We start from the raw sequence: 27,488 nt of genomic DNA, 5'->3' as shown, positions 1-27,488 counted from the left end.
CGCTCACCACAATTTCTCCAGGGCGTTAATCCAGTATCCTTATTTCGGTCGGCAGTCCAATCGGAAACCATGGCCTGTAGCTAACCGCTTTAACAGAGCGAAGTGCGCACCCCACGGTGTTGCGTCATGGAGCTGTAAGGTGAAGCCGTTCCGGCCCTTGCTATAAAGCAGGATATTTAAAACGACATTCTTTATTCGAATTTGGAGTAGTTTTGCTTTATTCAGGTTTCGAGGTCTATCTCTATCAAGATGCATCTGATCCCTCGTGAGGTATGAGCATTGTATAGTACCTGTATAGGAGTCAATGGCGAGACTGACAGCTACCTGGGAAGGTTGAAAAACTTATCTTCACGCAGGCCGGTCGCCTGGCTCAAAGGCGACTGGCGAGCGGATGGAGATTGAACCATTCAGAGGCTACTGTCTGTTCATTTCCCCCAATTTTCCCTTCTTTATTCATGATTGACATGGCGCTAATGAGAGGCGCAGGCTCTGATAACAACCGTTCTCCTAGAGGTTCGTACCATCCCGTATTTATACTTGTGATACCCGGTTGAATTAAAAAGCTATTAGGCCATTCACAGTGGCCGATACTCCGTCGCCGACCTGATGAAGATGGGAAAGCACATCCTGGGCCGTCGCCATGTGCTCCCATCCGTCGTGGGGACGCTGAGCCAGTTGCAGATCGAGGGCACCCTCCCAACAGGAACCCACCTCATTACCGTTGATGAACCGATCAGCACCAATGACGGCGATATCAATATGGCCCTCTATCATAGCTTCCTCCCAGCGCCGGATCAGAGCGCATTTCCCCAGATCAACGAATCGGACTACGATCCTACAAAAGCGCCGGGCGCGATCCGGCCAGCGGATGCGGAGGATATAGTTCTCGGCCAAGACAGGAAGAGAATTAAACTGAAGGTTACTAATAGGGAGACCCGGGCAGTTCATGTTAGTTAGCAACACCAGCACACTCGGTTTAATTGGAGGAGTCAATGCTAATCCTGGTAATAGGTTGGTTCCCACTTCCACTTCATGGAAACGAACCCCGATCTGGACTTCGACCGGGCTAAGGCATACGGGTATCACCTGGATATAGCAACTGGAGATATCGTTCGCTTTGACCCTGGTAGTCCGAAGACCGTCACCTTAAGGGAGATTGGAGGCCTGAGGACTATTAAGGGCGGGAGTGGCTTCGCTACCGGTACAGTTGAGAAGGCGCGTGCGATGACCATTTTGCAGCATCTCCAGAAGGCAGGGTACCGGCATACACAGGAAGAGGCAAAGGAAGAGAGTGATATCGCGCCTTGCTCGCTGCCTAGGTCGAAATATGCTACAATGTATGGCCCGACAGTTGGAGATTCTATTCGCCTGGCTTTTACAGATCTATGGGTGCAGATTGAGAAGGATTTTACAACATATGGTGACGAATGTACCCTCGGAGACGGCAAAACACTTAGAGATGGACAGGGACAAGCAAGTGGCCGTTCTGATGAAGAATGCTTAGATCTAGCTATTATAAATGCTGTAGTCATTGACTGGACTGGCATTTTCAAGGCAGATCTTGGTGTAAAAGATGGTCTTATTGCCGGCATAGGAAAGGCCGGGAACCCAGATACTATGGATGGAGTCTCCCCGACGCTGGTTATTGGGTCGAATACTGATATTCTTGATGCTAAAGGGAAGATTATCACTGCTGGCGGAATCGACACCCATGTCCATCTGATATGTCCTCAGCAGGCAAATGAGGCCATGGCTTCAGGTATAACTACCATGTTTGGTGGAGGTACTGGACCAAGGTACGAGATCTACAATTCCGGGAAACCATACGTCGCGAAGGTGGAATTGCTAAGCCTTCCCATTAGTACGTCCTCTCAGGCCGTGAACTGCAGCGTAAGCAGAAGGTACATCAAGCAGATGATGCAAGCATGCGACCAGCTCCCCGTGAACTACGGCATCATAGGGAAGGGAAGCGACTCCGGAAAGCCTGGTCTTTACGATCAGTGCAACGCCGGCGTTGTCGGCCTTAAGCTGCACGAAGACTTTGGTTGTACGCCTGCGACAATTGACACATACCTAAGGTTGCTTGCTCCTGTCCCTTTCTATCTACATCATGGACCGAGAACTGATACCTGCTGCCTCTTACAGTGTCTGCGAAGAGCATGACATCCAATGCCAAATTCACACCGATTCCCTAAACGAGTCTGGTTTCGTCGAGCACACTGCCGCAGCATTCAAGGGCCGCGCAATCCATGTATATCATGTCGAAGGAGCAGGTGGAGGCCACGAGCCCGACGTGATCAAGCTTGTCCAGGAAGCCAATGTCCTTCCGAGCAGTACAACCCCTACCATGCCGTTCACGACAAATACAATCGATGAACACATGGACATGGCTGCAACCTGTCATAAACTATCAAAAAGTATTCCTGATGAATTTTCCCTTCTCCACAGCCGCATCAGGGGCAAGACCATCGCGGCGGAAGATGTTCTCCATGATACCGGCGCCATCAGTATCATGTCTTCCGATTCACAGGCAATGGGCCGCTGCGGTGAAGTTATAGTGCGTACCTGGAATACAGCACACCTTAACAAGGCCCAGAGGGGACAACTTGGCGAAGATAAAGNTACTGGGGCGGATAACTACCGGGTTAAGCGCTATATTAGCAAATATACGATCAACCCAGCGCTTACACAGGGTATTGCTCATGCAGTAGGCAGTGTTGAAGTTGGAAAGCTGGCCGATTTGGTTCTCTGGGAGCCATTTAACTTTGGCGTTAAGTCGTCCCAGGTTATCAAGAAAGGGCTTATTGCCTTTGCACTAATGGTGTGTTTTACATTTCATCTCTCATCTCTATGGCCGCGAATCTAAGCTAATGTGATACCTACAGGGCGACCCCAATGCAACGTAAGAATTCTCTTCAATCGATTAATCACCCCAGGCAGAGATAACTCATTTCTAACAGTGTCCCGACCGTGGAGCCCCTTGTCGCCCGACCAATGTTCGCAGTAAGTGCACTGGCATCCTCAGTCACATAGTACTAGTATTCCAGCTAACCGAATGCAAGCCAATGAATCCAGAGTCGAGCGTGATGTTCGTCTCAAAGGCCGGCGCGTCCCAAAGCGGCGCCGTCCAGTCTTACAACCTCAGGAAGCAGATTGAGGTCGTGAAGAATTGTCGTGACGTTGCAAAGCACGATCTGAAGTTCAATACTTATACGCCGAAGATGGATGTTAACCCCAAGACTTACGTACGTTGTATCCGATCATACATTCACACAGCCGATCCTGGTGGTCTATGGGAAGTACTGATATTATAGCAGGTTGTTAATGCCGATGGCGACGAACTCGAGTCTGAGGCTGCGGAGTCGCTTCCGTTGACAACGCGATTTTTCATTTACTAAGAGTCTGTCTGTTGGTAGGGACGAGCTAGTCACCGAGTTGTGATAAAAGCCTAGTAATGGAACCGCTGTTCAAACGTATTTAGTTCTCGCAAGTATCAATATCAAAGCGATTCTATTACCGCCAAGAGGCCCGGTCCTGGTCCCGATTTCACGCATGGATATCGGGAGAAGCGCACCTCCGTATTCAAGGCCATCAGGGGGTAGACAGCGATGACCCGGTATCTTCGAGACCGGGACCATCTAGACTAGGGCCCCATATAGGTTCGGCCGCTGGACGCGGCTGATGCTCGTTGTCTGGCCGAGGGTGTTTTACGCGCTGAACAACCCTATCTATCCTGACGAAGTAGATCTATCACAGTAACCCAGTTTCGTTTATATAGGCACATCAAAACCCTCTACCACATGACGAATACTTTTATTTAAAGTAGAAACAGTAAGTAGGAACCTTCCCTCTTTATGGTATGGTGGTGTTCTTTAAATTGCTTCAGTATCCCATGCGTGGACAATTGATTTACACCATCATTTTAATCATATTCGTCTGTTACTGGCCACTGCATTTGCTTACCAAACCACATACCACATTCTGGGTCTTCTAGCAAGTTTCTTTTTTTATGCGGTAGATTGCTTACTTCTGTGAGACAGATTAACAGGCTGCAGCATGAACTCTAAGTGATTAAACTTACTCCACAGGCTTTACAAGTGCATGATTCCTTAGTGCAGGTGCAGCTCTGGACACCATTACAGGCACAGGTTGAACCACACGCGCAGGCCATGTTTGCAAGTGGATGAATTAGCGGTCAAAATGAGTTTCGCTCAAGATTTGTTCAACTTGGTGGTTTAGACGATGGATTATTAAAGTTGTTAAAAGTAGGATGGACTAGGAACATTATGTGTCTCCGGTTGGGGTGGGGGAATGGATTATTTATAGGAACGGTGGCGCTGCATCCAGGAGAAGTCTTTCATAAGAATGAAGTCATTTGCAGCATCATATGGCATACATAAAGAAGGACATTACTTTGAGATGCCAATACAGGCAATATTCTATTATTACTGTTCCATGGAAGTTCAGTGATGCGTCCCCAGCTTGTCCTCTCAAAACCTCCAGACTACTGCATCCCATAACAAGAACGTGCTCCAAAAGCGCTGTCTTACCAAAAACGTGCTGTGAGTTTATCACTTCATGGTCAATGACTTTGTTATCCCACGACAGAACCATGGGTTTAGATCCCCGTTACTGTAGGTGATAGTTCCAGTAGTATGTCATAGTGTATGTCATAATTGGTAGTATGTCATGAGTTTGTTTTATACTGACTGGCTGCTTGAATTCAGTTCAAAAGTTTTCACAGCTCCTCCCTCAACTTATCATATCTGTATCGGCTGCGAATGCCCATACTGCTACTGTCTCTTTTCTGCGTAGTAACTGAATCAACAACCATTTCGCCTCACGAGACAACTCCTATGCAGAGTCTGAATATGTCTTTGTCAACTTATACGCCCCCATTGGCACTCACTGTCGTCTCTTGGATCTCGATTGGCATAGCCGCGCTTGCTGCACTATGGCTGTCATTCGACATTATCTACCGTCGGGGATGGAGGAACATGATGGCCATCATGTAAGTCTCTCTCATCCTCCCGCAGCTCATCGACACGTCTACTGACAACCATTCTTACCCAATAGGATCCCCGTCTACGTGATCAACGCGCTGTATCTGTGGCCGATCACCGTGTGGACGTACGTCAAGTACGGAAGACCAGATACGCAGGGAACGGAAAACGGAATTGCAGGTGACGAGACTGATCCGCTGTTATATTCGCGACATGGAATAGATCATGGCGAAGGCAACACAGGGGCAAAACGTTGCATGGGTGGGAGCGACACCCTCGCACACCCTCAATCTGGTCAACATAATGGCCATGAAGTGGATGGACAACATAACCACGGCGCGGAGCAAGGTCTAGAAGCTCACAGGCACCACCATAGCATGAGTGCTAGCCGACCTATGTTCGCCTCCGTCACCATCGCGACGTGCCATTGTGGAGCTGGTTGTGTTCTAGGTGACATCATCGGGGAATGGCTGGTCTACAGGTCAAATGCAACGATTGGTGGGAGTATGCTCTACGCAGCCTTTGTCGTCGGTGAGTATGCATCTATTACCTGAGTTAATTTGTTAATTTGTTTACTTGTTGACTCACGCACTCCATCTCCTTAGACTTTGCCCTTGCTCTTGCCCTTGGCATTGTCTTCCAGTATTTCTCCATCGCTCCTATGGCTGGGGACTATGGTTGGAAGACCATTGTGCGCTCTGCAAAGGCCGACATTTTGTCATTAATTTTCTTTGAAATCGGCCTCTTTGGCTGGATGGCCATCTTTTATATCTTGATCTTTGATGGTAAGCTGGAGATGAATACAGCGACATACTGGTTCATGATGCAGGTTAGTAATGCTTGGATCAGATGTTTGTTAGTTAACTAGTTAACTAGTTAGTAATGCTGACGCTGACAAATTTCATCCCAGATCGGCATGTTTTTTGGACACTGGACTGGTTTCCCAATAAATTGGTGGTTGCTCAACAGAGGAATTAAAGAAGCCTGTGCTTGATAGATGGCAATTGCAGAAACAGCTTGTGTCATAGGAACAGGCCAATTTCTTATTAACAGAACACTTGTATGATACAAGCTACTAGCGTTTAATTAATATATTGTTTAACTTTTTAGTTATGAAAGGGTTAAGAAACTCGACTGGGATGCCAGGAATCTCATCTACGCCACTATACTACCATCATTTGCTACATCACTAAAGGGAACAATCATGTCAAAAATAAATGTTAGTTGTAGCAACTGCTGAGTTGTGGTGCAACAAAGCGGAATGGAAAGAATGAATTGCTTAGGAATCTATAGAACCGCAGGTTCCTAGGGGATCCTATAGGTTGGCCAGAACGGCGACGAACCGCCGCCTGTCTCCGGCAGGTCTCTAGATACTCCGGTTTCCTGATAGGCCAAGCCGGAGTTCTAGAGGGAGTTGTAGAATGGCTTCTAATTAGGAACAGCAAAGTCGCAGTACCTGTCAGCGGTAAAGCTGGGTTTATCGTCATTCGTTGCTCGCCATGCGTGGTTTTTGCGCTTTTCTCCTGGTGGATTTTGGGTCATACAAAACCTGAATATGCAATGACAGGGTTTCCGGAAACATGTTGCGCATAAAGGACGCATCCTAATTCGTCACAATGAAGTCATAATCAAACAATTCGTCTCAGCACGCATACGCATCACAATCGCCAATATAACCCTAAAAAAAAAAAAAAAGAAAGAAAGAAAGAAAAGAAGAGAAAGGCCGGGGAAGAACTAGGTAAGCCTTGAAAGATTGGCGGCTCCTGGCTCAGAATACGCAAGTGGCAATAATCTCTGATTGCCATTCGTGGATTTATACCATGAGCTGTTTTTGCGTTTTTTACAGTGCGCGTTAATTTAGCGTACCTTACTTACATGCAATATCTATCCCTATGTCTCTTTAATAAATACAACACTCTGCAAGATCTGCCATGGAAGATATAAAATAGTTCACATAGCAGCATTTTTTTGGCAGGGATTCTTCATTTCTGGCTTTCAGAATCAAACACAGTGCAACAGATGCCTATTCCCATCAGTTGATCTTTCTGATCCCACAATGGCCTCATACTATCCTCCGCTGTCGTTAGTTATTATAGGGACAATATTTATTTGTCTTGGGTTAATAGCCTCCCTTATTATTCTTCTCGATGTATTGCATCGACGAGGTTGGAAGTCAATGATGGGAGTAATGTGAGTTAAACCCACATACTATGGTAACTGCTTTCGCGACCGAAGCTAATACTACATGGCTGAATGTCAGGATTCCAGTTTACGTGCTTAATGCTCTCTATCTTGCACCTATTACTCTTTGGACGTACTTCAATTACGGTCGGCCCTCAGCGCCTGGGCCAAAACCCGAATCTAAAGGGCACGGTAGCCACGGTCAGTATGTATCTCCTGTCCTATGCTAGTTGAACTACAGATATGCTAATACATATCCTTCTGAAATGTAGTGCAGATAATCCCAGCTCTAGTGAGGGTGATGACCATGTTATGAAAGAAGCCGGAGAGCAGCAGGGAAACGACCATTGCGCCAGTCATATGGGGTCCTCTTCGCGGCCAATGTTTGCAACAGTGACAGTTGCAGTATGTCACTGTGGTGCTGGATGCCTTCTAGGCGATATTGTCGGAGAGTGGCTTGTTTATGGCACTGATGCAAAGATTAACGGACATCACCTATGGGTCGCATTCTTGGTTGGTATGTTGGTCACTAGTTGACACTGGTTGTATGTATTCTGGAATTCTAACTTGTATGTTACAGATTATGGTTTTGCCCTCCTGTTTGGGATTATTTTTCAATATTTCTCTATCGCGCCTATGTCAGGGGATTATGGCCCCGTCACTATATGGCGCGCACTCAAGGCAGATTTTCTGTCTTTAACAGCATTCCAGGTAGGCCTCTATGGATGGATGGCAATCTATCAGGTAGCCATCTGGGACTTCAATCTTGGGATGGATAATGTGGTTTATTGGTGGATGATGCAGGTAGAGTGCACACATCTACGTGAATAAAACAACCAGCTAGCTTTTTCGTCTATTTAGATTGGGATGTTTTTGGGTCACTGGACCGCAGTCCCTATGAACTGGATTCTTATTAAGCATAAAGTCAAGGAGCCGTGTGCGTAAGCACCATGGTCTGTCTACCTAAGCCTGTGAGTTTATTGTGTTCAAGATTAGGACACATCTTTTATGTGGGTTGGCGCTATAGCAAGAGATGGTACATCGAGTGTGATGGATGTGACGGCGGGGAACGGGAGGATGAGATACACAAATAGACTGGCAGTCCAGTACTGTTCTAAAACTCTCGCCGGCTTTCTATTCAAATAAATAACATCAACGAGCCTCTAGAATAGAATCTCAAAAGTCTTCTTAAGTACTCTCCTGTTAGCAATAAAAATCTTTGGAAATAGTACAGTTACTACCCACCAATTTGATATCTCTTAGTAGTGTGGTCATGAACCGCAAACACCGCTAGGACATTCATCTGTGCAGGCTTTGTTTATCTATCCACCAGAGCAGAGGAAGAATTGGCGTCTGCGTCATCTTGGAGAGTAAGAAGACGGCCGCCGAAACGAGAGGGTGGAGACTGCTCTCCTCTCAGATCTGCTCCGCAGCTGATACAGAATAATATAAGGTGAAGTAATTTTGGATTGTTAGAAGTGATAATGCATGATCATCAAGCCAAGAACTTCTATCTGTACAAGGGTCTCGCAACTTGAGCAAACACCAAGTTGGCTAAGGCGGTGCAAATTTTACTATTGGATTTATAGCTCTGCCAATCTCAGACAATAGATCCTCAGTGCAGAACAAAATTCTCCTAGTTTAAACACTTTGGAATCACCACGAAATTGATACAAGTCTTGGTAGTCATGCAGTCATTGTCATAATATTGATAACTGATATGTCGCACCAACACTGCCGATGCGGGGTTGAAGTAATGAAACTGCTGTTAGGCTGACTGAATCAGTGCTGGAAGTTGGTCCTGGCCTTCAACAAGCACAAGCTCCATGCCGCTCTACATGGAAAAAATTACAATGTCAACCAGACCGGAATTTCCAGGAAGAGTCGAATAATGATAGCATGCATACTTACCAGCATATGCCATTGAATGTGACAGTGAAGTATCCATGCACCAGGATTATCTGTAGCATATCTATTTACAAATGGTTATTAATTATCAAACATGTAGCCATGACATAACTTACCGGATCACGGCCCATCCTGATGCCGGAAGGTTAGTTGTGTCGCGATAAGGAGGATTTCGAAGATTTAACAGGGGCTCCGGGGCGTCTGTAGCAGAGGTATACGGAAAAGAGCCGGTGCCAGACCCGAGCACCCAGAATTTATGGCCGTGCAAGTGCATGGGATGGCCCATCTGCAATAGACATCTCATGTCAGCCGCGGTAGACTTCATAAGGAAAGTTATTCAAATACATAAGGGACAAACTTACCACATCCATTGAATTATTCGCGATCCTCATAATGATATCTATTGTTGAATTGAATGGCATATGAATGGTTGTTTTTGCCAGCCAGCCGTCTGATACCTTGCCCTGCACGATTGGTATCCTTGGGTCAGAGTATGGAGCGTCGTTTAGAACCCATGTCACAACTCCTGTCTGATTTATCAAAAAATTGTGTGTTTGGTGTGCAGGGCCGGGGGGAGGGCTGGTAGGCGTGAAGGGAGAAAGCAGCTGGGGATTAATGACATAGGCGTCGGATTTGGCGGATCCGTTGAGAAGCATCCAAACATTCGATGGACCATCCGTGACGTTCATCTGAGCTTTGCTATTTATCATACACTCCTAGTAAGATAAAGTGACAACATCAGCATAGGAATCCAGGGTTGTTATTTGCGTGCCAGTCTCACATTATAGGAAACAATAGCCCGTCCTTCAAGCACTTGTTGCATGTCACCCTCGGGGTATGTTGCAAACCTGAGGTAGTAGTTCCCCGGTGTCTGATCGAGTCGAATCATCACAGAATATCGTTGACCGATCTCTATTTCCAGGACCTATCGACATGTGATTAATCCAAACAAAAGAGGGGAGCGCATAGGTCTTGGAAAATATACCTACCTTGACTTCCTGCATCTCTACGTACAGTCCGTCAGCTGCATAGACAAACATGGTATGTGCATCAAGAGACACACGCAACTTGCTGACTGCGCCGGAGTTGACTAGGTTAAGCGCGAGCCAACCATTTGTATGATTCGCGGGGATGTTGAGCAAGGGCGAAGATGTATTGGTACAAGTCTCAGGTGGGAGCGAGCTGGCATTGTAGCCTGGCTTAAACATCATTGGTGGCATGCAGCCACGAGGACCCAAAGATGTCATAGACGGTGCCATGCCCGGCATATCCATTGATGCCGACATTGGTGTTCCACTCGTGGAAGGTGAAGGGCTCTGAATGACGGACATGGAACTGCTCGTATGCATGGCAATATCCATGTTCATGTCAGTTTCCGTTTGTTCTGCCATAGGCATTGTCATCACCGACGATGAAGCCTTGTCCATATTTCCTAGACCCAGCCCCGGTCCGGCCTGCAGCATATATTCTGGCAGACACTCAACTCTCCCAAATCCATTTGCCAGAATGCTGTCCACACAGTGTGGAAAAGCGCCCGTCTCGAAGTATCGATTATAGATAGTATCCGAGACATCATGTGTCCAATCATTCAAAAGAATAGACTGAGCGTCCTTCTCGGCTTGCAGAAGGATTTCACGATCTTGTGGGCAATGAGCCAGTGCTTCAAAAGGCCGCGGCCGCGACGACGACGGTCGTATGAAAAGTGGCCCTCGTAAACCGTCATTGTAGTATGCTTTGACATGGGAATGATACCAGTAAAAGCCGTACTCGTCTTTGACCGAAAACTTGTAGGTGAAGTTACCGCCAGGAGGTATAGGATACTGTAGTCAAGAGCGAGCAATCAGCACACACATTCTAGAATGATTATCACAAAAGGAACTGACCTGCGTCACTCCAGGCACTCCATCCATGTCAGGAGTTCCACGCTGCAAAATCCCTGTTATAAACCATTAGAATGCCATCCACAGACACAAACTTCCAAATATTTACTCTACCGACCATGCCAATGAAGAGTCGCGTCGACCGGAAGGAGATTCTTGACGAAAATTTCTAGGTCATCGCCCTCGTCCGCTTCAATTAGCGGCCCTGGTTGCTGACCATTGATTAGGTAGACTTCGCGCTTGACACCATCTTTGTAGAAATCAGCTTTATGTGAGTATTCGTTGCTGTCGAGGTAGACAAACCTGGGGCCCTAATGTCGCTGTGCAGTGTCAGGTTGTATGTGCGGAGAATAGCACCAGAACAGCATGCAAAGTAACCAAACAGGAGCCAAGTTATGTATAAGGGTTGGCAGGCGAACATTTTTAACAATGTAAGGAAGCACAACAATCTATGGTATGACTGAAGGCGTCTGATACAAACTATATAGCTACACTCCTTCCGGTTTTGGCCTTCTGATTGTGCTGCGACATTTTGGCGTATTTTAGCGGATGTGCTACAGCAGGGTGGCGAGCCAACAAAACCTTAACAGCGATTGGGCCATTGGAAAGAGTCCAACTACTTGAAAACGGACCGGTAGTTACGCTTGAATCTACACGGCTGGTAAACCTGGCGGATTGGCAATTTCCATGTTTGAACAAGCAATTAGCTAACACAGAAACGATTAACTAGTTAGTTACTCCGTACAAGATTTATAGAACCCTGATCATCCATCGTTAAGTCCCAAAGAAAAAGGGGGGCCAGGTGGGGGTGGTTGTTCGCAGAGTTAATATTGCAGCAACCACATGTGAGGATCAATTTTAAATTTTAGTCTGTGCTCTGTTGTGGCTGTGCAAATTACTACGAGGAGTCAACTCCCACGATAAGGGTGTTGACGCTGATGGAGCAGAACAATTTCAATACACCTAAAGAGGTCAGAACAGGATAGTAGAAAGCTATAGGTACATCTATGGAGGTAGTGGCAAGCCTTTCAAAACTGTTGGAGCGATGGAAAAGAGTGGGATGCCACGGTTCACTCCTATACTCGTTCCATGAGAAAATGAGAAAAATGGCCGGATATCCGAGATCTTCACAGGCTCTTTGTTTATCCACGTTTTGATCTCTATGAGATATTTGTGCGGAGTTCCACAAAGTTTACCAGTGCCACCTGGTCCACCGAACCTTCCAACCATGATTTTGGTCCCTGAGCTCCAGGAAATCCTGGCACAACGGACTTGTCAAACCTTTAATTTGCGTCCGCGGAATAGTCGCCAAGCTACCAGGAATGCTAACTTGACGCTCAATCTCGATTTAGGCAACACTATCGGAACCACTGAATATGCCAAGATTGCAACTCCGGGCGCCGCCACCAGAGGACGCAAATATAACGCAAAACTTTCTTGACGCATGCGTCCCCGTATGCTGTCTCCTGGTGGTCATTGGTTATGCGGTATTGCGGCACTGGGCTGTCCAGGGCGTGTTCACAGTTCCCTGACTCCGAAGTCTCCAAACTCCATTCTTGTGACAGCGCCGATGATGAGGGACTTCGCCGAGGGTAGAGTTGAGATATTTACTGAAATCGTCAGATAACCAGCACTGTACTACTCTCATTCAATATTTGTGGAATGTCCCGAAGCAGAGAAAAAGAATTGGCTACTATGAAAACCTCCTCAACATATTCAGCAGGCTGCGTGCGTGGGCCTTGACTTATATTAAATTCTGTTACCACACCAGATCAAGACGGGGAGAGCTCAAAAGACACACTTGACGTTCCAGGGCCGAAAATTTCTAATCTCACAGAAGAAGTTCTTACTCTTTTCATACTAATCAGTAAGAACCGATCTTTCTATATTGGCGAAAATACACTGAATCAGACTAGTATCACAGTCGGCGAGGTCCAGGATTCCAAGAAAGTAATCTAAAGCACAGCATCAATGGACGCCTTTTTGGTAACCTCAACGGCCTGAATCTAAAGGAGTTATTCCCTTCACTTCAACTCACTATCTGGGTTGTAGCAATCACTGAGGAGTGGTGTGAATGTGCTGGAAATACCATTATATAGGCTGGCATATGAACAATAATATCTTCAATCCACAGTGTGTGCGTGTAGCGGACCATGGACCGAACAAAGGATCATGGGACTTCTACCTTAATGGTCATCTCCAGAGCAATACACACCATCAGCTATCCCATAGTATGAAGTATTACGTAGGGCTCAGTAAGGTTTTCACCGGGCGTACGGAGTATATAGCTGGAGCCTGCTGCTCCTTCCTGTTTGTATTACTGCGTGGTGGATCGCTCTTTCCTTTTTCTTTCTATTACAGACATTTTGGCAAAATTCTCACCGTCCAACTTATTCTGGTATGCCATCGAATCTCCGAGAAGAAAATCACTTCTAGATCACTAACCAAGATGGCGAGACACAGCGCTAGCACACCAAGTGGAAATCGAAAGAGACGCCGTGAAGCACCAGGGGCCACTGAAGACTGGTCACCAGGGCCATCAAACCCCTCTGGACCGTTCCCGGAGAATACCAAAAGAGCAATCCTAACTGCAGCAGCGATGAGGTGCTTTATTTGCACTGAAAAGCACTACCACTCTGCCCATATCATTGAAGAGGCAGACCGATCTGTTCGTGTCTTGAGATAATATTGTGTCTAAATATTAACACTGTTGCTAACTGCTGCTCTATGGTCGTGAAGATCCCAATCATCGAACAACGAGGTTTAATAAACTTCAAGCCACGATCCCAACTGAACGTCGTCGGTCTCTGTCCCAACTGCCACACAAATTACAATGATCACCGCGATCCGAATGTGGCATTTTACCCGACGGACCTCCAATTTTTGATACGCTTTGAACTTCGCGATAGGGCAAGGCGCGGAAAGGAAAGCCCACGAGAACGTATAACCCCGACGGCTGCCCAGTATGTCCGACAGTGCGGACTGTATAACCGGATACAGTTGGACTGGAAGGGGTTAGACACATACAAGGTGCTGGAGCCAGCGGCGTGGAATGGGGCACCGCTGGCAACTATCCCTAGAACCTTCGCGATGATGAGCTGCCCGAGAGTTGGTGGAATCCCGAAGCAGGATAGAGAGGATCTAAGCTCCTCTGGGACCTATACTACGGCGATGATGACGAGGAAGTGGTCAGTAAGGCAGCGGCCATATACGGCAATGGCGACAGTGATCAAAATTTCGGCATTGACCCGGAGATTGAGTTCGACAATAACCCAGAAGGAGGCGGGGATGATGCGACGCTAGGGGGCAGTACTGACCTGGGGGCTGTTGATGAAAAGGCCGACTATGAGGACGACGAGGATGGGATGCCGTCCCGGAAGAGACGGGCGCTGGCAGGCAGTTGGAAAACGAGCTGCCTTTGGTTTCAATGAATGGCAGTGGGAATGACAAGGAAGACACGTAATTTCAGTATTAATTGTGCATTTGGTGATTTGTCCTTGACGCCGCATCTGTCTGGGATCACTGATATCAAGGACCCCGAGCAGTCTGTCCTCCAGCAGATTAACTATTAAATTGTATTTATATCCATATTTTAGACTATCTGTACAAACATATGAATGATAATATCTTCAATCAAGGATGCAACTTGCAGCCAACACAGGGCTCCGGCGGCTGGGTGCTCCCATAGATATCCGGCCTGGGTTTGCCCGCAACATTCAAATATCCCACAGCCCCCTTGTCCAAACGGAAGATAGCATGGTCAACAAGCGTATAAGTCCCGGGAACAAACATCTTCAAATCCACAATCGTCGAACCACCAGGCGGAACACTGGTCGTCTGCACAAACCGCGCCGGACTACTCACCACATCCCCGTCCCTATAAAGCCTCTGGAAATTGGACCCAATGACATGAAACGAACTCGTCAGGTTCGGACCCGCATTACCGAAGAATACACGCACCGATTCCCCCGACCGAGCCTTCAACGGCTTATCCCTGGTCAGGGCACTCTCATGCCCGTTGAAAACCACCGCACTGGGCTCTTCCCGGAGCGCATTCGGGTACGAGAATTCAACCTGCTTCGACGGCCGCCCATCATCTTCTATCTCGGGCGGCTCGTGGTAGAACTCGCTCTGCATGACATAGTACTCGTGGTCGACGGGCGGTAAATCGCCCTCGGCGGGCTGGACGTACATGAGACCATACATCCCATTCGCGATATGCACGGGCACCGGTGCCGCGGCGCAGTGATACATGTACAGCCCCGGCGTTAAAAGTTTAAACCTGCCAGTCTTGGTCTCGCCCTCTTCGGTAGTTGTCAGGGCTGAACCGCCCCCCGGGCCCTCGAAGGCGTGGCAGTCGATGTTGTGCGGGTTGCCGGTGTCGTCGCGGTTTGTTAGGGATAGTTCGACGACGTCGCCGACGCGCGCGCGGATGAATGGCCCGGGCACGGTGCCGTTGAAGTTCCATTGTTCGTATTTGTATTGGCTTGTTAGTTGGGCGATGTGGGTGGCGGAGGTTAGAGGGACGCGAAGCAGGACGGGGTAGTTTCGGGTTATTGGTGGGGGCACGTTCGGGGCCGTTGTGAGTATTGCTTCTTCCACGGGGAGGTCTGGGATTGTTTCTGTTGTGTCCTCGCTTGGGGAGAGACTGGTCGCGTCGTTGTTGATATTCAGAAGTGATTGGGGGGGCTTGTCCGTGTCAGATTCCCAGGCCTCGTTTGGGTTGGCCGGGTACCTTTTGATCTCCTGAGTAGTGTCCATACGCATACTGCCCTGGTACTTTGAGTATAGGGCGATGCTGAGGATGGCGGGTGTGGCGTAGATGAATATGCGGGCTAATCGAGACCGGTTTGGGGTGGTTTTTTCATTCATAGGCCGACTAGTTGAAGATATAAATCGAGAGCTGCATAGCTGACAGTTCCACGCTGCTATTAAGGAGACTTGCCATTCACCAGTAAATGGTGATACTGCTCTATCTCGCGTAGGGGGTGGCCATGTAAGCCGCCGTATAGTGGCAGATAACCGCCCTATGCTCACACGGGGAGGCATTTTAGGGTTGATGATCGTAGGCACGTCTGTTAATTACTGAACCTATAAGACAATTAATCGGCAGCAACTATCTGTGCTATAATCCCAATGCCGTCAAGGAACGTTGTATAAATATTTCATCTTTTGCCGCCGCAGCCGGGGCCCCATGATGCACTGATGCACTCCCCCGGGGAGCTACCAAGGAACCAGCCCGGCTCTGCTGTATCTTCCGGCTATCACGGTCTGTTCGTAATATGTGGTTGCCATATCTTGGAACTGAATCATCTGATTGTCCGGATCCGGAACCCGACCCAGTCAAAAGATCATATCTGTCGCTCAACCACAATAACTATTGCAGTCCCCGAGGAGATGCTTCGAGGCCCGCTGAGAGGGTCTAGAATGCTATACAGGCCGCCGAATAACCGTATTCTATTTCGCCATCGGGTGAGACTTCCATCCCACCCAGTCCTGCAGTTATTAGGGCTTTTCTCGGTGTCCTTCGGCGATGCTTGCTTCGGTTCACTGACTTGGGACGGAGAATGGGTGGACCAAGTGTCGTTTAAATACCTTCAGAGACGGGCTTCCTGCCACTTTTCAGGAGCAGTTCAGCGATTTCGTCATGTCCATATATGATTGCCTTGCGCGATGCCCAGGTCCAGTCGGCGTCAGAAAGCATACTAACAAATTGAGCAGAGCCAAGAAAACTCTCAATAATAGGGCGGTTTTCAGCTTTAATCGCCTCACCGAACATGGCCCGTAGATCTAAAAAGCCGTCCGATAAATCTTTTGCGTAAGACAAAAGTAGCTTTGCAACGCCGCTATTTCCATTTTCTAGTGCTTTGACCAATGGAGTAGCACAGTTCAAATCCACGCCCGGGGTCCGCGCTAGAAAGGACACTATATCTTCGTGTCCGTTTTCTGCAGCAATTGCAAGCGACGTGACGACTGATTTGTTATGGTAGTTGAGGTCGACATCCCTGTGAGAGGCTAAGGTGCGGACGACATCTTCATAGCCCTTGGATGCGGCAATCCATAAGGCGGTTCTCCCTTGCCGATCTGGGAGATTTATATCAATGCACTGTTGGGATAATAGAGTGCAAACAATACTTCTTCTGTTCATGGAAGCCGCTATCCATAGAGGTGTCAGGCCGTTTGTTTCTTGACTGTTGATGTCGACACCCGGTATCTTTATTAGGGTCTTGACAACCTCCTCATGGCCATTCCATACGGCTTTAGTCAGGGGCGTAATATCCAGGATATTTCCATGGTTCAAGTCGGTTCCATGTACCATCGCCAGTGTACGGACAACACCTTCATGGCCATTGGCAGCAGCTATCCACAGGGGTGTCAAGCCCTCGCCATATCTGCAGTTTACATCAACTCCATGGTGTCCGAGTAGGGTGTGAACCACAGATTCATGACCTTCTGCCGCAGCTAGGAACAGGCTTCGATTTAGTTGCCTAGCAGTCACGTTTGTTTTAAGCGATAGCAGGTTAACGACACCCGCATGGCCGTTTCGGGCAGCCATCTCTACCGCCGAGCTGCCTGATATTTTGGGATGCTCGACAACCCCAAATGTGAGGAATATCTTTAATGCGTCCAGATGGCCATTTGCAGCGGCAATCCAGAATGCGGTTTCTTTTACCAAGTCATGAGAGCCATGGTGTATGTGCCTTTAGCTCATGAGAATGCGAACGGCGGCCTCATGTCCATTTGAAGCTGCCAGCCAGAGCGGCGTATGTCCTCTGCGATTTCTCAGATTTTCTGCCTGCGCTGATGTTCCGACAGAGGTTAAAAGGTCCACTAGTACGTCCGCATGTCCATTCTCTGCTGCGGCGTGTAATGGGGTATTATCATCGTCGTCAACGTCTTTCAAGGCCGCTTCATCGGAGTCTAGTAGAGCCTTCACTCCATCCCCGAATCCTTCAGCAGCTGCAATCATGAGAAGAGACCTTCCCTTTGGATCTTTGTAGTCCCGTGTCGCCAGAGAATATTGAAGTAGGCATCCAAGCACCGGTTCGCTTCTAACTTTAATGGCAGCCACCATGGGTGTTTGCCTCCAATTGTCTTCAGCGTTGGGATTCACTCTCCCTGAGTAAAGTAAGGCTTCCACCACAAGTTTGTTCTTCCCTCTAATAGCCCAGTGGAGCGCGGTTCTTCCGAGATTATCTGCCACGTCGCTAGCACCATGGGCCAGTAAACAGTTCACAATAGCATATGAACCGTGCTCGGATGCGTGGGATAATGGCGTTCGGCCACACAAATCAGGCTCATCAATGTCCCCTGTCTGCAGCAATTTCATTAACAACGCCTCCATTTTTGGTAATTGGAGGTCCAAAAAGCAAATGTGTTCCTGCCACCAAGATATTGAGTATTGATAGAATTCCAAAGGCATTGAGACTGCATGCTTTGGCTGACCCATAGTGTCCAACAAGGCGTGACCAATATCAATGTCTGGGATATTTCTCCGTTTTAGAAGACTCAAAGCGACCTTCTGAGGAAGGGCGGAGCTTATTACCGAAGAAGTAACTGAATTGGCGCTGATCCGAGGTGCTTTAACTTTCGAAATCTGTTTTGAAAAGATCCCATAATTCAAATATGTCACAATGATCTCCGCCATTTCTCGGTTGGCGCGGCTCAGGTCGAATTGGTCGGTGTCCTGGCCTGCGCAGAGGAAGGTTCTCACGCTGTGGTGAATCATTCGAAGGCTAAAGTCTTCTTCATTGATGCTAATAAGACCCCCACAGCAGGCTAACGTTTTTTTGACATCATTCAAGAGTCTCCGAGGATCCCAAACAGTTTGGCCTGGAATTACACTGAGAGCTTCCCTCAGTTCCTCTGTGGTAAGTGGACGGCGGGCCGTCATCACCAGCCCAAGAATGCTCGTTTGATATTTCAATGGCTCCGATTTCCGAAGTATAAGCTGGTATATGGTGGAGAGATCGCTTGGAAGATTTGCTATGGCACTGCGAATATCAGCATCTGTCTGCTGAAGACACAGTGCCTTTATCTGAAGTGCCACCCATAGAAACATCCCTTGAGCGCCTTCGGCAAGGCGCTTTTCTATTTCGTCCACCAACAGAGGATCGTGGACGACGAGTTCTCCTGAGCAAATACATCGCTCGAGCTCCGTTTTTATAAAGCGATCAATTTCAGGGTTTTTGTCACCGATTGGTAAAACAGTCATGTTCATTAACCGCTCCAGTGTCTGCAGAGGGGAGGAAGGCTCTGTCCGGTGGGAAATACATACTGCTAGTGATTTCGAATCCTGCAGTAGTCGAAGCTTGTCAAGGATGAGCCGTTGTTCAGCAAGATCACAATGCATTAGGCCGTCGAGGACAAAGTATGCCTGGAAGTCAGGGGGGAGAGTATTCAGGAGCAAGTCCACGACACGGTCAAGTCTGAGAAAAGCCAACTCATCTGTGAGCGTGCTTGCACGGTCCAGGTCTATTCCTGACTGCAGCAGCTGTCGAGCCAAAGAGCCTATAACTGTGCGCGCAGTCAGACTCTCGGCCGCATCATGCTGACAGAAGAAGTATGCCACTGTAGCGTTCTGATTGGCATCGATGTTAAGATCGTCAATGATATTCGCCAAAAGCACGGACTTTCCTGATCCGAGCTTTCCAGTACACACTAAAGTTCTTGACTTGGCCGTGGTCGATTCGGATTGATCCTTCCACATTGTGTATGTGGCTGAGTCGTGCATTAAACTGGTATTCCCGAGCTTGCGAATCTGCCTCCAGTCCCGCTCATGATCATACATTGAGCAGGCGTCGAGGATACGTTTCCTGGCCTTGAGCTTTTTCGCGTGTATTCGAGAGTCAATATGCAAGGACACATGGCTCCTAAAAAGTGAGCTTTGGTCCGTTGCGAGTGATAAATGCTGGGCAGTAAGCGAGTCGACTTCCTCTTTAATAGAAGTGGCCCAAAGATCCAATTCAGATTGATAAGTATCAAGGGGATCCATTAGAGCAGAAGCCCATTTCCCGATGGCCGACTTTTGGGCGACCTGTAGAATATGGTGGCATAGCCGTACTAACACGATGAAATATTCCAACATGTATGACTGTAATGTTTTTGATTTGGGGTATATCACACCCATCAGTTGGTATCGAGGTGCTGAGCGTCCAGCTGCCATCAGCATCGCCGACACTCGCTCAAAATACGCGGAGTATTTAACAATGGACTAGCAGAGGGAAGCTTAGCAACGTTCCGACTGCAGGAACGTCAAGAAGGGACTAATTCATACCAAGAAGGTCATTCGGACGAGGGACCAGACACCGCAAGCAAGCAGGTTTTGTGTCCCACCAACCACGACATCTCCCAAGGCGGCAAACTGCTGCACGGTTTGCAAAATACTGGTTAGGCGTGGCCCGAAACATCGTCCCCGAATGCCACTTTCTCTGTTGATCTCGGCCGTGAGTTGCATCACATCACGAATCCCCGGAGGCGTGGCGCTTGTCTGGTGGGCGCGAAAAGTGGCCTTTTGTAGCGACGAGAGATCTCCCTGGAACTCTGAAATGGCCTGGCCCAGGCGGACTTCAGGTTTGAGCCGACCAGCCTTTGCGACGGAGGTCGACATTGCGCTCTAATAACCCACACATAGGTTTCAATAATCAGGTTCGACGAGATGGTGGGAAAAATAGGAGGCAGACGAAGTCGAGGTTGAGCAGACGAGGCTAAGCAGGCGAGGCTGAACTGGACGAGCATCGCCATTCTTATCCCTGTCAATTTCTGCCAATCAGGGCCATTCTCGCCGCAGACCAAGTTCGCCTCGTGTTTCCAATGATGCGTACAAAACTCATCCAAATTTCGTTGCAAAGTCCTTGAGAGGGTGAGAACTTGTCTTGACCTGGTGCTTGCATGTGTCTCTTCTCTATCATTGGGTAGACGGTTAGATTGCCAGTAAGGCATTTTGAAGAATCAATGCTTCATGGATATCGATATAATAAAGCCTCTGATAACAAATACTGGATGGTAACGGACGGTTGGTCAAGAAAGAGTTCTCATGAAGCAGATAAAATACCATGGCCCATCGTGGCTTGCACAACAATAAGGCAATAAATATACACCCGCAGACTACTGATCGCGGCTGATCAGAACACTAGTTGCAGACTAGCCAACACTATGACAGATGAAAAAATCCCAGCAGTTGATCCTCCACACCAGCTACCATAGATAAGCACGTTAAGAAGCACAATTTTGGACTGTACATTTAATAGTGCTTTGGTGTGCACCTCCGCCTTTTGTGCACATAAGATCGTTAGTCATCATATTCTAACTCAATACGGCATAAGATGCGCCCGGCCTCGGCAGACCTAGACTGGTCGGCGCGCTTACTCATATATGGCGTGCTTCTGGTTGGCTCCTTTCCCCGATATACACTAGCCGTATCAGGAAGCACATGCGCCGGCCAATCACAGCAGGTCTCGGTCTGTCTCCAAATCGATCTTGAGGGGTTGATAACGATATAAAAAACCACGAGACCCCCCAATCCCCAACACTCCTCAATCTAATCCAGTTCTTGTCATCCCACAGTGCCACCCACAATGGCATCTCTACACCCTTTCGACCCCATCACCCCGGGGGAAATCAACCTCGCGACCAAAATCCTCCATGGCGCATTCCCGGGGGTCAGCCTACGGTACAAGAAGATTGACATGCAAGAGCCCATCAAGGCTGAGGTTATCCCGTACATCGAGGCAGAGCGTCTTGGAAAGCCATTGCCTCGCAAGCCGACCCGGTTACTGCAGGTTCTGTTCCACAGACTGGACACGGGGGCATTTTTCAAAGCTTTGCTCAATGCTGATGCGAAGAGCATTGTCTACGCCAAGGAGTTGCCGAAGGAGATTCAGGTATGTCCATTCAACAAATAGTTTGATTTAATCTGACCTTTTTCAGGGCCCCGTCGACGTCGACGAGATGATTGCAATCGAGCAGCTCTGTCTCTCGCACCCAGTCGTCCAGGCCGAGATCGCCAAACTGCAACTCCCTGCTGGTGTGACAGTGTGCAACGACCCTTGGATCTACGGCACCGACGATAGCAAGGAATCGCGCCGTCTGTTCCAGTGCTACATGTACATTGTCGGTACTGACCACCCCCAAAACAACCACTACTCGACCCCATGCAAGTTCTCTCCCGTGTTCGACGCTCTCACCCACGAGCTCGTCCGCATGGATTACCTCCCCACTGGACGTGACCACACCACGACAGACACCCAGCCGTGGAAGCCTGTTGAGACGATCCAGTACGCGCATGACCTTCTACCAGAGGCTCTCCGCTCTGATCTTAAGCCGTATATTGTCCAGCAACCACAGGGCCCGTCATTCACGGCCAATGGCAACGAGGTAACCTGGCAGAAGTGGCGTTTCCGGGTTGGATTCAACAGCAGAGAAGGCATGGTCATCCACAACCTTACCTACGATAACAGGAGCGTGTTCTACCGGCTGTCCATGTCTGAAATGACCGTTCCTTACGGAGGTATGCCCACCACCCGTTCCCCTACATAGCGTCTCAAACCATTGACAATGATAGACCCCCGCGCCCCGTTCCACCGCAAGCAAGCCTTCGACGTCGGCGACGTCGGCTTCGGTATCACCGCCAACCAACTCTCCCTAGGCTGCGACTGCCTAGGCCACATCAAATACTTCGACGGCTACCGCTGCGACAGCAAGGGAACGCCCATCCAACTGCAGAACGTAATCTGCCTGCACGAGCAAGACGCAGGCCTGCAACACAAACACACAAACTACCGCTCCGGCGCCGCAACGGTCGTCCGAAACCGCCAGCTCGTCCTGCAGATGATCTGCACCGTCGCGAACTACGAGTATATCTTCGCCTTCATCTTCGACCAGGCCGCGAACATTGAGCTTGAAGTTCGTGCGACTGGTATTCTCAGCACTGTCCCCTTCGACAACGAAGTCCCCGGTACTACCGTACCCTGGGGCACGAATGTTGGACCGGGTGTTATGGCTCCGTACCACCAGCACTTATTCTCCTTCCGTATGGACCCGGCTATCGACGGGTACAAGAATACGGTCATATACCAGGACTCCGTGCCTATGGTCGAAGACGCCCAGACTAACCCCTACCTGGTCGGGTACACGACGGACGAAACGATCATGAAGAAGAGCGGAACCGCCGACACAGCCGTCGACAAGAACCGCGTCTTCAAGATCCGAAACGACAGCAAGATCAACGAGATCACGTACAAGCCCATGTCCTATAAGCTGATGGCCGCTCCAGCGCAGATGATGCTCGCGTCACCGCGCTCCTTCGGGCAGAAGAGAGCCATGTTCGGCACCAAGCCGATCTGGGTAACCAAGTACCGCGACGACGAGCTATTCGCGGCCAGCGAGTTCACGAACCAGAGTAAGAACAGCGAGGGCGTTGAGACGTGGGCGGCTAGGAACGAGGATGTCGAGGATGAGGATTTGGTTCTTTGGCATACTTTCGGCCTCACGCATAACCCCCGTATTGAGGATTTCCCGGTTATGCCTATGGAGCGGGTCAGCGTGATGCTGAAGCCGGATGGGTTCTTCACGAAGAACCCTGCGCTGGATGTGCCGCCGTCGACGCAGGCGTTTAATAAGTCGACGCTGCATCTGGAGGCTTCGTCTTGCTGCTCTGGGACTAAGCTTTGATAATGACGCTACGACTTTTTGTATAGAACTAGCATACATGATTCCTAAATTTTCATCTCATTCTGAATTAAAGTACTTCTACTGAAGCTATCTATTTTGAGATCACACCCAGTATCCACAAAGACGCAAAGGCCTTTACTTTGAAAATACAACAGTGAGGAGGGCTTCCGACCACACGTAGTAGGTGGCTTCTTTTCGTCAATGTCTCTAATATCATATATAGGACAGTCTGTTTGAAGAGTAGTAGGTATTTCTCTCGCAGGTCTGATCCCCTCCCCAGCTTGTGAGTTGAACTATCAACTGGCCATTAACTGGGTTCAATACTGGGTACCCCCCATTGAGTAAACGAGTTATTCTGTGACAACACTCCAATCCATTGCCTGATGTGACAGTAAGCGCTGACACTTATGCAAGCCAATTTAGACCGTGGCAGTGCTAGCCCTAGACAGCAAAGACAGACAGCATTTGGCGCGTACGCATACCCCACCATAATCTAGTTATAAACCCATTAATAGCGATATTGGAGACCCTGTACAACAATCACCTCATTACTAGCCAAAATGGACGCACTGACACTAACAGAACGCGCAGCTGCGATTTCCAAAACAGCAGCCAGCCTCGCCAACGAACTATCGCAGACCGGCCACCCTGAACCGACTTTCGAGCACGGCCTGCCTGTCCCTCTCCATGGCGACGCGCCCGACTCAAAGGCAAAGAATCTGAAGAAGCAGCTGCTTCACATGGCCGATGAGCTACGTGCCTTGGTCACAGAGCCGTATCTCCATCTTACTCCGCAAGAGGTACTCTCCATTGCCTTTTGGTATCTATTATATTGTTTAACGTTGTATCTCAGGTCGTCCCTCACAGCATCCACCCTATACACAAACTAGGCGTCGCGAAGAACTTCCCAGAGAATGGAACCACTGTCGTAGACTTGGCACAGTCACTTAATCTTCGCGAGAGTCTTGTCCGACGATTGCTAGCACACAGCGCCACGCATCATGTCTTCTACGAGGCTGCACCGGACTTCTACATCCACACCGCAGCGTCACGGCTCTTAGCGACAAACTCCCGGATGGGAGACTGGATTGATGTCGGCTGCGATGAGATGTATCCGGCATCATTCAAGGCAAGGACGCAACTTGCTGCTCTGCTGCATCGGTCGCTGATTATGCTTAGATCGCGGATGCATTGGCCAAATACCCCAAGTCCGAGGAACCCGAACATTGTGTATGTATAGACTACGGCTATATCATTAATCTCTGCGGCTGACTTGGGTTACTTCGCAGGGCTGGAGCGTTGCAAATAATACAGACAAACCCATATTCCGCGCTCTAGCAGACATGCCCGAACGCGCAGGCCGGTTCGCAGGGGCAATGAAATGGCTCGGGCATGCACCAGCGTTTTCACCACAGGGTTTGGTCGACGTCTTTCCCTGGGCGCCCGCGTCCAATAGCTCGCAGTTCACAGTGGTCGATGTCGGCGGTGGCCTGGGCCATGTCTCTCTTGCACTGGCTGCATCTGAGCAAGGCTCAAAGGCGCAGTTCATTATTCAGGATCTAGCGGATATTGTGGCTCAGGGCCAGTCAGCACTTCCCAACGACAGGGACCTTCAGGAGAAAATTCATTTTCAAGTCCATGATTTCTTCGAAGAACAGCCGGTTCACGACGCGGATGTGTACCTCCTCCGAATGATTCTGCACGACTGGTCTGATAAGTACGCGATCAAAATACTGAGGGCGCTGGTCCCGGCGTTGAAACCTGGCGCGAAAGTCGTTATTAACGATCGTGTTATTCCGGGGCGCCATCAGGTGCATTATCTCGAGGAGAGGGAGGCTCGGTGAGTATTAAACCCCTAGAGTGGGGGTTGGGGCTAATTGTATACAGGGACAGCGATATGCTTATGTTGAGCTTCCAGAACGCACAGGAGCGGACAGAAGATGACTGGAGAGCACTTCTAATGGCAGCTGATGGGCGGTTCGAAATGACAGCGGTTCAAAGGCTGACCGGGTATGTGCTGGGTGTTGTCGAGGTGACCTGGAGGGGTAGCCAGGCATGCTCAATATAACGATCCATCAAGAGCAGTCAAGGGTCATCCAATTTGTAAACTTCACCCACGTCTCTCGCCCAGTCAAACATATCATAACCGACAACAAACTCGCTCGCCGACTTCTCTCCAGAAGTATGCACATACAACGGGTTGTCACAACTGCGTATCTCTCCCCTAACAACGCAATCGCCACACCAGAAAGCCCTGTGCTCGACATCATGGTCGCAGCGCAAAAAGTCCTCGAAGCATGAAAGTACAGCACAAGATGAGCCGCACCAGTTAATGGATCTACCCAACTCTGTATTTACTTCAACTCGATCCCCGTTCTCCAGCTCTAAGATTGCCCTTTCTGGATCACGCAGGTATTCCCAAATGAAGGTGAGGAGCTCATCTCGGCAGTCATTGTAGCTGCGATGTCTATATGCGTCCACATACGAGAGCGAAGTATGCCCTGATGCAGCTGGGGTGTCTGCCGCCATGCTGCCTTTTGCCAGGAGCACCCGCACTATATCGACGTATCCGTACCGCGCAGCCGTGTAGAGTGGTGTTCGTCCCCAATAATCCGGCGCATCGATGTAATTCTGGCGGTGGTGTTTACGAAATTCAGTCCCCTCTCCTTGAACTGTACTATGGCCATAGTATCCCGCTTCGTCGTCCAACAGCGCGATAATGAACCCCAGATTCCTCCATTGCACAGCGGTATGTAACGCATTATACCCCGCCTGAGCAACGCAGTACGCCGGATCCGCCCCATGTTCCAGAAACAGCTTCACAAAGCTCGGACATGCCTGATGCACCCATCGCGCAAGTTCACGGAAAATGCCATCAAGTTGCATACGCATAATAAGCCCACTGGCAAGAAGGCGCCGCACAATACCCCCCTAGTCTCCATACACAGCTTCTTGCAAAGCAACTCCGAAACTATAACTGCCACGCTCACCGTGCTCAATCAACAGCTCAACAACCCTCTCATGCCCCTCCGCAGCTGCAGAGGTCAGCGCCGAATCCCGCGAAGTGGAGTCCGCACCAGCGTCCAGAAGTACACCCACCACCTCCGCGTGCCCACAACTCGCTGCAACGCCAATGGCGCAACTTCTGCTCCGTTCAAAGGCGTTCCCGTCAGCTCCCATATCAAGAAATAACCTAACAACGCACGCCGATCCGACAAATGCAGCCATCCCGAACTCATTGACGAGGCGCATAACGAGCTCGGTATTTTCCGTTGCGACAGCGTGATCCAGCGCACGGGCGCGTGTCAGCCGCTGCCGGAAGTCGGTCGGCGAGAGATTGCTTTTCAGAAGGGAGAGAATGGTGTCGATTGTTTCATCACTGCGGTCGCGAACTGCCCAGGAGATTGGATCGATGCCGGACGGTTTTGAGACGATATCGACGCCGTGGTTGAGGAGGAATCTTACGATGTCGGTGCGCCCGCAATATGCGGCGCAGCAGAGGGGGGAGTATTCTGTGGAGCCGTTGAGGTCAAGGCCCGCTGCTGCGAAATGCCGCATTGTACTGAGAGGGCAGTTTTCTGTCGCCCGTTTGCTTAATCTATCGAGCTCCGGCTGTTTGGATGAGACTGCGTGGCGGTAAAGGCTGGTGTTGTAGAGGGTGTGGAAGAGGCGGCATGTCCGGGTCACTGCGTTCTTGTCGGGAATTGATTCGAGAAATGTCCAAACAGCATAGAGAAGCTCAATTGGGAGTTGGAGTAGCATAGATGCAAGTGCCGTTGCGATGAGTTGGGTGTTGGAGGAAGGTTGTGTTGTGTTGTCGTAGATCGGAGGCTCACGGCAGAAG

At 49.2% G+C, this 27,488-nt stretch overlaps 11 protein-coding genes across 11 annotated transcripts; 7 read left to right on the top strand and 4 right to left on the bottom strand.

Moving 5' to 3' along the window:
* The first annotated feature begins 244 nt into the window (after positions 1–244).
* Positions 245–3,520, top strand: ASPSYDRAFT_185594 (uncharacterized protein). The gene is made up of 11 exons (XM_040843563.1): positions 245–270; positions 333–419; positions 487–513; positions 571–948; positions 1,012–1,796; positions 1,863–2,078; positions 2,146–2,821; positions 2,886–2,902; positions 2,961–3,003; positions 3,063–3,245; positions 3,318–3,520. Exons 1-11 carry the CDS (start codon positions 250–252, stop codon positions 3,396–3,398), a joined length of 2,514 nt encoding a protein of 837 aa, XP_040698503.1. The 5' UTR covers positions 245–249; the 3' UTR covers positions 3,399–3,520.
* Positions 3,521–4,612: 1,092 nt separating this feature from the next.
* On the top strand, positions 4,613–6,085 carry ASPSYDRAFT_72035 (DUF4396 domain-containing protein; the record flags this gene model as incomplete). Its single annotated transcript, XM_040850621.1, has 5 exons — positions 4,613–4,634; positions 4,816–5,011; positions 5,077–5,534; positions 5,609–5,832; positions 5,914–6,085. 5 exons carry the CDS (start codon positions 4,613–4,615, stop codon positions 5,995–5,997), a joined length of 984 nt encoding a protein of 327 aa, XP_040698502.1. The 3' UTR covers positions 5,998–6,085.
* Positions 6,086–7,118: 1,033 nt separating this feature from the next.
* On the top strand, positions 7,119–8,312 carry ASPSYDRAFT_49810 (DUF4396 domain-containing protein; the record flags this gene model as incomplete). Its single annotated transcript, XM_040847926.1, has 3 exons — positions 7,119–7,389; positions 7,457–7,701; positions 7,765–8,312. Coding segments are annotated over exons 1-3 (668 nt in total), but the record flags the coding sequence as incomplete, so codon positions are not given.
* A 398-nt stretch (positions 8,313–8,710) lies between these two features.
* ASPSYDRAFT_49808 (uncharacterized protein) lies at positions 8,711–11,397 on the bottom strand. Its single transcript, XM_040847925.1, has 9 exons — positions 11,276–11,397; positions 11,091–11,222; positions 10,976–11,028; positions 10,082–10,912; positions 9,874–10,017; positions 9,455–9,808; positions 9,209–9,378; positions 9,096–9,156; positions 8,711–9,018 (listed from the first exon to the last, which is right to left on the bottom strand). Exons 1-9 carry the CDS (start codon positions 11,391–11,393, stop codon positions 8,953–8,955), a joined length of 1,929 nt encoding a protein of 642 aa, XP_040698500.1. The 5' UTR covers positions 11,394–11,397; the 3' UTR covers positions 8,711–8,952.
* Positions 11,398–12,418: 1,021 nt separating this feature from the next.
* ASPSYDRAFT_49807 (uncharacterized protein) lies at positions 12,419–12,839 on the top strand. The gene has a single exon (XM_040847924.1). The coding sequence runs from the start codon at positions 12,429–12,431 to the stop codon at positions 12,597–12,599; it is 171 nt and encodes a 56-aa protein (XP_040698499.1). The 5' UTR covers positions 12,419–12,428; the 3' UTR covers positions 12,600–12,839.
* A 582-nt stretch (positions 12,840–13,421) lies between these two features.
* Positions 13,422–14,403, top strand: ASPSYDRAFT_35371 (uncharacterized protein; the record flags this gene model as incomplete). Its single annotated transcript, XM_040845329.1, has 3 exons — positions 13,422–13,640; positions 13,712–14,160; positions 14,199–14,403. 3 exons carry the CDS (start codon positions 13,422–13,424, stop codon positions 14,401–14,403), a joined length of 873 nt encoding a protein of 290 aa, XP_040698498.1.
* A 202-nt stretch (positions 14,404–14,605) lies between these two features.
* On the bottom strand, positions 14,606–15,733 carry ASPSYDRAFT_159902 (putative multicopper oxidase; the record flags this gene model as incomplete). The annotated part of the gene is made up of 1 exon (XM_040842863.1): positions 14,606–15,733. The coding sequence occupies one exon, from the start codon at positions 15,731–15,733 to the stop codon at positions 14,606–14,608; it is 1,128 nt and encodes a 375-aa protein (XP_040698497.1).
* Positions 15,734–16,559: 826 nt separating this feature from the next.
* ASPSYDRAFT_93599 (NACHT domain protein) lies at positions 16,560–20,582 on the bottom strand (the record flags this gene model as incomplete). Its single annotated transcript, XM_040852860.1, has 3 exons — positions 16,560–17,588; positions 17,697–20,186; positions 20,250–20,582. The coding sequence occupies 3 exons, from the start codon at positions 20,580–20,582 to the stop codon at positions 16,560–16,562; spliced, it is 3,852 nt and encodes a 1,283-aa protein (XP_040698496.1).
* A 908-nt stretch (positions 20,583–21,490) lies between these two features.
* ASPSYDRAFT_185584 (copper amine oxidase) lies at positions 21,491–23,731 on the top strand. The gene is made up of 3 exons (XM_040843562.1): positions 21,491–21,855; positions 21,902–22,481; positions 22,536–23,731. Exons 1-3 carry the CDS (start codon positions 21,550–21,552, stop codon positions 23,642–23,644), a joined length of 1,995 nt encoding a protein of 664 aa, XP_040698495.1. The 5' UTR covers positions 21,491–21,549; the 3' UTR covers positions 23,645–23,731.
* Positions 23,732–23,797: 66 nt separating this feature from the next.
* On the top strand, positions 23,798–25,914 carry ASPSYDRAFT_473531 (uncharacterized protein). The gene is made up of 5 exons (XM_040847411.1): positions 23,798–24,444; positions 24,498–24,773; positions 24,824–24,874; positions 24,934–25,484; positions 25,532–25,914. Exons 1-5 carry the CDS (start codon positions 24,205–24,207, stop codon positions 25,710–25,712), a joined length of 1,299 nt encoding a protein of 432 aa, XP_040698494.1. The 5' UTR covers positions 23,798–24,204; the 3' UTR covers positions 25,713–25,914.
* On the bottom strand, positions 25,594–27,406 carry ASPSYDRAFT_1161469 (ankyrin repeat domain-containing protein; the record flags this gene model as incomplete). The annotated part of the gene is made up of 2 exons (XM_040840091.1): positions 25,594–26,546; positions 26,589–27,406. 2 exons carry the CDS (start codon positions 27,404–27,406, stop codon positions 25,730–25,732), a joined length of 1,635 nt encoding a protein of 544 aa, XP_040698493.1. The 3' UTR covers positions 25,594–25,729.
* Between the last annotated feature and the right edge of the window lie 82 nt (positions 27,407–27,488).

The sequence above is a fragment of the Aspergillus sydowii genome (assembly GCF_001890705.1).
Source record: "Aspergillus sydowii CBS 593.65 unplaced genomic scaffold ASPSYscaffold_13, whole genome shotgun sequence".
Classification (NCBI taxonomy): Eukaryota; Fungi; Ascomycota; class Eurotiomycetes; order Eurotiales; family Aspergillaceae; genus Aspergillus; species Aspergillus sydowii.
The sequence above is the reverse complement of the archived record's forward strand: the minus strand, read 5'-3'. Positions and strand labels throughout refer to the sequence as shown.

Excerpts from the sequence above, each read along its gene's own strand:
- ASPSYDRAFT_49808 (XM_040847925.1), bottom strand. The coding sequence starts at position 11,393 with ATGTTCGCCTGCCAACCCTTATACATAACTTGGCTCCTGTTTGGTTAC. Across the intron at positions 9,157-9,208 it reads TCAGGATGGGCCGTGATCCG|ATATGCTACAGATAATCCTG; the intron begins GTAAGTTATGTC and ends ATTTGTAAATAG. Across the intron at positions 9,019-9,095 it reads ACATTCAATGGCATATGCTG|AGCGGCATGGAGCTTGTGCT; the intron begins GTAAGTATGCAT and ends TTTTCCATGTAG.
- ASPSYDRAFT_49807 (XM_040847924.1), top strand. The coding sequence starts at position 12,429 with ATGCTGTCTCCTGGTGGTCATTGGTTATGCGGTATTGCGGCACTGGGC.
- ASPSYDRAFT_185584 (XM_040843562.1), top strand. The coding sequence starts at position 21,550 with ATGGCATCTCTACACCCTTTCGACCCCATCACCCCGGGGGAAATCAAC. Across the intron at positions 21,856-21,901 it reads AGTTGCCGAAGGAGATTCAG|GGCCCCGTCGACGTCGACGA; the intron begins GTATGTCCATTC and ends GACCTTTTTCAG. Across the intron at positions 22,482-22,535 it reads AATGACCGTTCCTTACGGAG|ACCCCCGCGCCCCGTTCCAC; the intron begins GTATGCCCACCA and ends TGACAATGATAG.
- ASPSYDRAFT_473531 (XM_040847411.1), top strand. The coding sequence starts at position 24,205 with ATGGACGCACTGACACTAACAGAACGCGCAGCTGCGATTTCCAAAACA. Across the intron at positions 24,445-24,497 it reads TCCATCTTACTCCGCAAGAG|GTCGTCCCTCACAGCATCCA; the intron begins GTACTCTCCATT and ends GTTGTATCTCAG. Across the intron at positions 24,875-24,933 it reads CCGAGGAACCCGAACATTGT|GGCTGGAGCGTTGCAAATAA; the intron begins GTATGTATAGAC and ends GTTACTTCGCAG.